Source organism: Mus caroli, chromosome 4, assembly GCF_900094665.2.
Source record: "Mus caroli chromosome 4, CAROLI_EIJ_v1.1, whole genome shotgun sequence".
NCBI lineage: Eukaryota > Metazoa > Chordata > Mammalia > Rodentia > Muridae > Mus > Mus caroli.
In genome coordinates, this window is record NC_034573.1 from 27,465,048 (window position 1) to 27,474,918 (window position 9,871).

The following is a 9,871-nucleotide window of genomic DNA, read 5'->3' on the forward strand; positions in this document are numbered from 1 at the left end:
TTTTTTTTTTTTTTTTTTTCTTTTTTCTTTTTTCTCTTTCTTTTTTAAAAAAGTTTACTGCAGGTTACAGAAAAGTCTAATAATGCTTTAGAAGACCCTTCTGTTTTTTTTTTTTTTCTTTTCTCTTCCTTCTTCCCTCCCTTTTTCCTTTTTCCTTTTCCCCTTCCCCCAACCTCTTATTTCTTTGAGACAGGGTCTAACACTTGCTCAGGCTGGCCTGGGAACTTATGGCCAGGCTGGACTCACAGCACCCAGCCTCTTAGGGAATGTTGAGATTACAGGCATGCACATATTATTTCCCTTCCTACCCCCCCTGGGGTCAGGGTACAAAAGCCCAGGTGTCACACATAAGCTGGGAAGCCTGGTGCTATAGTGTAGGGAAAAGCAGAGACAGGAAAGTCACTGGGGTTTGCTAGCTGTTAGCAGAGCTCCAGACTTGATGAGAGACTCTTGTCATAGAATCATATTAGTGTGATAGAGCAAGAGTATGTGCACACATGCATGCTTATGTGTATATACACTGTGCACACGCATACACCAGATTCATACATAGACATATGCGTGTGTACACACACTTGCACAGGAAAAAGAAAACAAAAAGTAATGTTGGGGGAAAGCATCTGTAATCCTCTGTTTTTTGTTTGTTTGATTTTTGGTTTTTCGAGACAGGGTTTCTCTGTATAGCCCTGGCTGTCCTGGAACTCACTCTGTAGACCAGGCTGACCTCAAACTCAGAAATCTGCCTGCCTCTGCCTCCCGAGTGCTGGGATTAAAGGCATGCGCCACCACTGCCCATCCTGTAATCCTCTGTTTAGTGATGGTGGTACTTGGGGTGAACTCAGAGCCTTGCATATGTTAGGCAAGTGTTCTACCACAGTACCACACTCTTGAACCTTGACCAGGCTGGCTGCAAACTTGTGATTTTGTACCTTTCCTGGCCAGACAGCTGGGATCACAGGCTTGTACTGTTGGACCCCACACTTTCTTCCTTTTAATGGCATTTAAGGTGTTTAGGGTCTTTTAGGGGAAGTATGCATACTCTGTCCTGAACCAAACTGCCATTCCCAGATTTACTTATTTTTAAGTGTGTGTGTGTGTGTGTGTGTGTGTGTGTGTGTGTGTGTGAGTGTGCGAGTGTGCGTGTGAATGCACATGAGTGCAGGTATCCAAAGAAGACCAGAAGAGGATGAGAGGGTGTCAGGTCCCCTGGTTCTGAAGTTGCAGGTGGTACTGAGCCACCCTGTAGGGTGCTGGGAATTGAACCCAAGTGCCCTGCAAGAGCAGTGTGTGCTCTAAGTGCTGAGCCTCCTCTCCCACCCCTGCAGTTCATCATTTCAGTCATTAAGGCTGTATATTATTTCATCTGTTACTGTGAGCCAGGTGTGCTGACACACCTTTAATCCCAGCAACTGGGAGATAGAGGCAGGTGTCTCTCTTGTGAGTTCGAGGCCAGCCTGGTCTACATAGTGAATTCCAGGACAGCCAGGGCTATGGCAGAGAGCCTGCCTAGGTGTGATAGTGTAATCAGGCCTTTTTTAAAAAAAAGATTTGGGCTGGTGAGATGGCTCAGCAGGTAAGAGCACCCGACTGCTCTTCCAAAGGTCCTTAGTTCAAATCCCAGCAACCACACGGTGGCTCACAACCATCCGTAACAAGATCTGACTCCCTCTTCTGGTGTGTCTGAAGATAGCTAGGCCTTTTTTTAAAATTTTATTTATTATTATACATAAGTATACTGTAGCTGTCTTCAGACACTCTGGAAGAGTCAGATCTCGTTATGGATGGTTGTGAGCCACCATGTGGTTGCTGGGATTTGAACTCAGGACCTTCAGAAAAGCAGCCGGTGCTCTTAACCACTGAGCCATCTCTCCAGCCCTGACCTGGCCCTTAAAGTGAGCTTTTTTCCTTAAGATATGTTTGAGACATGTTTACATGCTATAGAGTGCACTCCTTTCAAGTAAGTACTTGAAGGGGTTACAAATGTATCTCCTATGTATCCACCCCTCATGGAAGGCACGGGATCTTTCTGCCCTCAAAGGCTCCTGGGATGTTTCACTCTCCCTAGTGCCCAGCCAGCCCCCCAGGCCACCTCAGTAGTGCTTCTTATCCTTGCAGGTTATCCAGCCGCCTTTCTAGACCTTTATAGACTGGGAGCTACTGGATAGTAACTGGAGGTTTTAATGTTTCCTCTCTGGCCCGATATCCAGTGTGTATCTTTGTTCTTTCTTTGTTAACCACTGTTCAGAGCTCCAGGGTGAGAAAGGACTCAGTGTTATTTTTTGTCTCCTCTTAGTTTCCTCTTCCCCTGTTTGATATTTTAACTCATTTACAGACAAAGGCTTCATTTTTATTGATGGAGTTTGGAGAATAAGTAAATGCAAAATAAATCCTATCCCACAAAAACAAACAAACAAACAAACAAACAAATGCTTATTTTTGTTTTCTGGGCTTTGTGTATTTTCCAGGTTTGGAGCCATATCAGAGGTAGGATAGTTGTTATAAAGTCATTTAGAGTCCTTCCTACAGGTGTCATTCTCTCTCTCTCTCTCTCTCTCTCTCTCTCTCTCTCTCTCTCTCCACTGCTTGTGGACGTTGTACATCGTGGTGCGCACTAGGCTCCGCACCACGATGTACAACGTCCACAAGCAGATTTTTATTGATGGAGTTTGGAGAATAAGTAAATGCAAAATAAATCCTATCCCACAAAAACAAACAAACAAACAAACAAACAAATGCTTATTTTTGTTTTCTGGGCTTTGTGTATTTTCCAGGTTTGGAGCCATATCAGAGGTAGGATAGTTGTTATAAAGTCATTTAGAGTCCTTCCTACAGGTGTCATTCTCTCTCTCTCTCTCTCTCTCTCTCTCTCTCTCTCTTTCTCTCTCCATCCATCCATCTACCTACCTACCTACCTATCTGTATATGTGTATGTTTGTTTTTTGAGACAAGGTCTCACTATGTAGCATTGGCTATCCTGGAACTCACTCTGTAGCCCAGGCTGGCCTCAAACTCACAGAGATCCTCTTGCTTCTTCTAAGCACTGGGACCTGGGACTAGAGGTGTGCGCCACCATGCCTGGCTCTTCTTATTTCCTTGCTCTATTTTTTTTTTTTTTTTTAATAAAAATGAAGCCTGTCTACACCTTTCAGACTAGCAGTAGTCCAGAGATCTCTGCTTGTGGACGTTGTACATCGTGGTGCGGAGCCTAGTGCGCACCACGATGTACAACGTCCACAAGCAGCCTCCCTCCCTCTCTTCCTTCCTTCCTTCCTTCCTTCCCCAGATAGCAGTTCTTTGTATAGCCCACATGGTCCTCACTCTGCAGACCAGGCTGGCCACAGACTCAGATATCTACCTGCTTCTGCCTCCCAAGTGCTGGAATTAAAGTCGTGCTACCACTATCCAGCCTCGTTTTTTTTTTTCTCATTTAAAAGATTAAAAAAAAAAAAAAAAAAAAGAAGCCAGGCTTGGTGGTGCACGCCTTTAATCCCAGCACTCGAGAGGCAGAGGCAGGCGGATTTCTGAGTTTGAGGTCAGCCTGGTCTACAAAGTGAGTTTCAGGACAGCCAGGGCTATACAGAGAAACCCTGTCTCAAAAACCAAAAAAAAAAAAAAAAAAAAAAAAAAAAAAAAGTCACCAGGACTCAAATCTCAGAACTCCATGAATACTAGGCAAGGGTTACCATTGAGCACATCGCCAATTCTGTTTGTTTAGAATTATTTATGTGAGTATACTTCAGCTATCTTCAGACATATAAGAGGGCCTCAGATCCCGTTACAGATGGTTGTGAGCCACCATGTGGTTGAAGGGATTTGAACTCAGGACCTCTGGAAGTCAGTGCTCTTAACTGCTAAGCCATCTCTCCAGCCCTGTTTGTTTGTTTTGAGACAGAATCTCAAAGACTCTCAGGTTGGCCTGTCATTCAAAGCAATCCTCCTGCCTTAGACTCTCCACTGTGAGCCACCATTCCTGACACTGATTGACTACTACTAAACAGAAAGATAGTTAGTTGCACAGGTGTTTATTATTTTTTTATTATATAGAGGTAGGAAGGAGGAAAAAATAGTATTGTGGTGCTTGAAACAATTGCTCTGGACCAGGAGTCTCAAATTCTCTGTGCAGGGCCAGAAGTGAAGGCTCTGGGGCCTTCATTGTCTGTGGGAGTCCCGAGGAAGATGGCACACAGCTGCAATGTGGCACCCAGCAGCCCTGGAGAGAACAGGCAGACAGACAAGCATGCTGAGCTGATTTGCCATGTGGTTTAGTTACAAAAGCCAGTGGGGTTTCCCTGACTCCCCTGGATTAGTGTTAAACTCCTTTCTTACCCTTCTTCTCAGCCTTTTTTCATCTGTGGTCTCCATCACAGTCCTTGAGAGCCCTGGGAAGCCGGGAGGCAGCCTGTCTCCTGGAATTCCAGCTCCAGGCTTTATAGCTATCAACAGCCTATACTGTGACCACCCAAACCAGCCACATTTTCTTTCTTAGCTTCTGTGTTAACAAACTTAGGTGTGTATACTTGAAGTCTGTGAAGCCAGAATATTTTTGTGTGTGTGGGTGTTGGGAGTTTGGGGAAAATATTTTTGGAAATCATAGCTATGTGTTTCGAGGTGACGAGCGTGTATGGAAGGTTCTGGAAAGAAAAAGCTGAAGGCACGAACTTTGTTCCAGGATGACTATATGGAAGCGCTGGCCCGGCTCCATCTCACAGTGACCAGGGCCTACAAGGTGAACACTGATATCAACTTCGAGGTGTTTATTCATAAAGTAGACGGTCTGTCAGATGATCACAAAATTGAAACCCAGAGAGACATTCACCAGCGGGCAAACGATGACCTCGCTGATGCTGGATTAGAAAAAATTCACCTGAGGTAAGTAAGAGCTCTCAGGGTCCTGGTCCTACGAGAGCTCGGAGGAAGTGGGTTTTGGTTGTAGTCACCACAGGCTAGAACTGTTTGGGCACAGACCCCATGGATGGCAGTTTACCCTCTTAGCTGTTTCTCGCTGGGATAGGGTCAAAGATGTTTTGCACTTGGTAAATGTCAACTTTGGGTGAAAAGTAGTGTTTGTTTTACTTTTGTATTCAACAAGTTGTCAAAGCTAAACTTCTCATCTCATATGAGAAACACAGCAAAACCCAAGACTCTAACCCAGGATGCTAACCGGTGCTCAGTAGTAGTTCTTGCTAACAGGATGGGATTTATAACCAGGAACAGATGAGACTTCAAATCATTAGGATAGGAATTCAGAGGAAAATTTCTCCCATCTGTTTTGTAGGGTAGGGTAGGTAGATAGTACATGCATCATTGATTTTTAAAAATTAGAAGATGAAAAAAAAATGACAGGCTTCAGTGTCAATGATTTAGAAGCTACTCAATTCAATAAAGGTTCATGTAGAGACAATTGAGTAGAGACGCTTTAGCTCGTAAGGATGCTCATGTGGATAACGGTGGCCAAACTCTGAAGCTTGCCAGGCAGTGAGGAATGGCTGGTAGTTCTGGCTCTAGGGAGTGAGGAGGCTGCCTGTCAGGACATACTTGGTTTTGGACAAGGTCATTGTGAATTCTAGTGCTTGTGTGTTAGAGTCATACAGACGATTTCTGGTTTATTGGTGCTAGTGAAGGAGCCTGAGACAACTGCGCAGAGGGAGCCTGGTGAAATGCTGCCTTCTCTTTCAGCTTTTACCTGACAAGCATATATGATCATTCAATATTTGAAGCCTTTAGTAAAGTGGTTCAGAAACTGATCCCACAGCTCCCGACGCTGGAGAATCTGCTGAACATCTTTATCTCAGTAAGTAGACGGTTTCTTCCTGCTTGTGTCATTTGCAGAATTCGAGAGCAACATGGTGAGAGTCAAAAGTTGTATACCAGCCGGGCGTTGGTGGCGCACGCCTTTAATCCCAGCACTCGGGAGGCAGAGGCAGGTGGATTTCTGAGTTCGAGGCCAGCCTGGTCTACAGAGTGAGCGCCAGGACAGCCAGGGCTACATAGAGAAACCCTGTCTCGAAAAAACCAAAAAAAAAAAAAAAAAAAAAAAAAAAAAAAAAAAGTTGTATACCTGCCTGCATTTCAGGCCACGTTAGTATTGCTCTTGAAGATGACTCCTACATAATGTCTTAGAGCCTGTAAATTTTAATTCTCAGTGCCCTTGGACTGCTTGTTCAAGTGGGAAACAAGCATCAGTATTAATGAATCCTCACTTTAGCTATGGAGCAAAAAGCCCGGTTAGGGTCCGGCAAGTTGGCACAGCAAGGGCACCTTTTGCCGAGTCTCAGAAATCAAACCATGGCACCACATGCTACAAGGAGAGAACCAACTCCTCCCTCCCTCCCTCCCTCCCTCCCTTCCTTCCTTCCTTCCTTCCTTCCTTCCTCCCTTGGAGTTGTCTTCTGACCTCCACATGTGTGCTCTTGCAGACCTAACAACCCCAGCCACACAAAAAGACATAAATAAATGAAAGAAGATGTCTTTAAAACCCTTTGGTTCTGGGGGCTGGTGAGATGGCTCAGTGGTTAAGAGCATTGACTGCTTTTCCAAAGGTCCTGAGTTCAAATCCCAGCAACCACACGGTGGCTCACAACCACCCGTAATGAGATTTGACGTCCCCTTCTGGTGCAAATGAAGACAGCTACAGTGTACTTATGTATAATAATAAAGAAATCTTAAAAAACAAAACAAAACAAAAACTCCTTGTTTCTGTCGGTGAGGTCTGTGTTTGAATGCCACAGGTTTAACACCATGCCTGTGGTGAGCCTGATAAGCCGGGGTTAGGGAATGCTGCCTAAGTGGTTTACCTCAGACAAATAACTTAGGCTAATCCTGCCCTCAGTTTCGTTTTCAAGTCCATCATAAAATTTATGACAGTAAGTTTAAAGAGCAGTAAAACTGTATAGCTGGAATTCCTTATCATTTTTTTTAAATCTCTAAAGAAAATCACTTTATTATAAAATTGTTGGGTTGGAGAGATGGCTCAGTGGTTAAGAGTACTAGCTGCTCTTCCAGAGGTCCTGAGTTCAATTCTAAGCAACCACATGGTGGCTCACACTCATCTATAATGTGATCTGGTGCCCTCTTTCTGGCCTGTAGGCATGCATGCATTCTGAACACTATATACACAATAAATAAATCTTTTAAAATTGTCACCTATTGACTGTGCAAGTAGGAGAACTTCACTGTGACATTTCATAGAGGCATATGCTGAACTCTCCCAGCCTCCGTGTTCCTATGCGGTCCCTCAGTGCCTCCCAACCCTTTCCTAATTGGTGGGGTAGAATATCTTTTTTTTTTTAAAAAAGTAACCATGACGCAGTCTGAACTTTCTGTTACTTTGAGGCATTCCCCTCCCCTCTTTAATTAAAGAAATATTTATTTTATGTATATGAGCACACTGTAGCTGTCTTCAGACACACCAGAAGAGGGCATCGGATCCCATTGTGAGCCACCATGGGGTTGCTGGAAATTGAACTCAGGACCTCTGGGAGAACAGTCAGTGCTCTTAACCACTGAGCCATCGCCCCAGCCCAAGGCATGTCTTTTTTATTTTCTTCCCCTTTCAGAATTCTGGAATTGAGAAAGCATTTCTGTTTGATGTGGTCAGTAAGATTTATATTGCAACCGACAGCACACCGGTGGACATGCAGACGTACGAGCTCTGCTGCGACATGATTGACGTGGTGATCGACATCTCTTGTATTTATGGGTAAGTAACACAGTCTTTTCTATTGCCATTGAAGCAGTTTGTTTGTCTGTCTGTCTGTCTTTTTTGGATACTCTGACCATGCTTTCCTCTTTTCCATTCTTTTTTGTGTGTGTGTGTGTTATATATATTTTTTTAAATTTATTTTTTTATTAGGTATTTTCCTCATTTACATTTTCAATGCTATCCCAAAAGTCCCCCATACTCACCCCCCCAATCCCCTACCCACCCACTCCCCCTTTTTGGCCCTGGCATTCCCCTGTACTGGGGCATATAAAGTTTGCAAGTCCAATGGGCCTCTCTTTGCAGTGATGGCCGACTAGGCCATCTTTTGATACATATGCAGCTAGAGACAAGAACTCCAGGGTACTGGTTAGTTCATATTGTTGTTCCACCTATAGGGTTGCAGTTCCCTTTAGCTCCTTGGGTAATTTCTTTAGCTCCTCCATTGGGGGCCGTGTGATCCATCCAATAGCCGACTGTGATCATCCACTTCTGTGTTTGCTAGGCCCCCCTCTTTTCCATTCTTAAAGCTATAGTTGTGCTGTCCTTCCCAGGGCTGGAGATAGCCCAGGGAGAAGGGGTGAGGTTAGAATGACCACCTGCCAGATTTCTTCTCATCGCTTCTGTGAAATTTTTGTATTCGCTTGACTTTTATACCTTTGTTTTAAGCATCTGAGATCTACACATAGGCTATTTAACATGCCGATAGTAAAGTTGAGCAAATGTCTATTAATTGTGGTTAAAGCTTTGTTGTGCATATCTTAATTCTCGGCTGTTCCATGGGACGGGAACCATACTATACATGTTTGCAGATAAAGAAATGGACTTTTGAATGGAGGCATTTCTAAGACACGCTTTTGCTGTCAGTGAGAAAAGACTAGACTTTGAACCTTGGTCTAAATGATCCTGACCCTGCTAGAAACCCTGCACCCAGTGCAGTCCAAGGGGTAAAAATAGATCCATAAGCCGCCAAAAATGTTTCCATTTTCCTGCTTGTTACAGAAAACACCTGTTCAGCATTGTTTAAAATTTGATGTTGATTGTCTGGGTGGGCAGAGAATTATAAAACTGGGCAAATGACTTCTGCCAGTTTTTATGTATTATGGCCTTAACATTCATAGAAACCAAAACTTCCTAAATGCTTAAGATAACATTATCGAGTGGAGAAAGTTGTGTTGCTAAACATAGAAGCGCTCTGCATGCCTGAGAGGCTGCTGATCATGTTTGTACAGTCAGCGTGTGAGTGAGCGAGTTGTTCCCTAATGTCAGCCTGTCGTTAGCTGTGCTCAGACCCCGTGTTTCACACACTCTACTCTCTGTGTCACCCCACCTGACATTCTGCTCTGTCAGTCTCTAGAAGTTTCAAGCTTAGCCATTTCTGTCTTCCACCATCTGAAAATTCTTTGCCCACCTAGTCAGGTTTTCTGTTAACTGTGTTATGTAACGCATGCCCATGAAAACCCATGTGTTCACATATACTTACCTCCTAGACAGTAAGGATGAAAACACTGTTAGTAGGTTCATAATGTTCCTGCCCTGATAGATCCTGGATCAATTGTACATCACATAATTTATTATTGTTATCAGACATAGGCATCTAGCTTTATAAGTAGACCTTCCTCAAGAATCCGAAGCCACGGTAGTCTGCTATTTTTTAAGTGGACGGTATTGAATGATTCTTGAGAGCTGAGTAAGTCTGATTACAGTCTCAATCACTGTGGTAACCATACAGTGAACAACACAGATATCTGGCACATTTTTAATGATATGCATGAACATCGTTATTCTGCCATATGGTAATTAGACACGAGCAGTGAGATGTTTGGGTAAGTGATGTCAATCAGAGTTACTTTTACCCACTAAACCAAACCAGAGAGGGAGCTGGCTTTGTCATAGATCGTTTTCCTATGGTGGGATGCTGGTGTTTTGAGAACTGCTGGTTAGCTTTGTGTCAACTTGACTCAACTGAGAAAATAAATCCTTAAGATGGGCTGTAGGCAAGACTATAGGGCCTGGCCTGGCCTTGCTTTTCCTTTCCCATTCTTTTCCCTTCCTTCCTTCCTTTCAGTTCTTTCTTTCTTTTTCTTTCTTTCTTTCTTTCTTTCTTTCTTTCTTTCTTTCTTTCTTTCTTTCTTTCTTTCTTTCTTTCTTTCTTTCTTCCTTCCTTCCTTC

The 9,871-nt window shown here is 43.7% G+C and overlaps 1 protein-coding gene across 1 annotated transcript in view; it reads left to right on the forward strand.

The window, feature by feature from the left end:
* The window catches only part of Rragd (Ras related GTP binding D), a 36,821-nt gene that overhangs the window by 16,563 nt on the left and 10,387 nt on the right, over positions 1-9,871 (forward strand). The window contains exons 3-5 of the mRNA XM_021160870.2: positions 4,670-4,869; positions 5,677-5,791; positions 7,557-7,699. Coding sequence (XP_021016529.1) covers positions 4,670-4,869; positions 5,677-5,791; positions 7,557-7,699 — 458 coding nt within the window. The remainder of the gene's footprint in view (positions 1-4,669; positions 4,870-5,676; positions 5,792-7,556; positions 7,700-9,871) is intronic.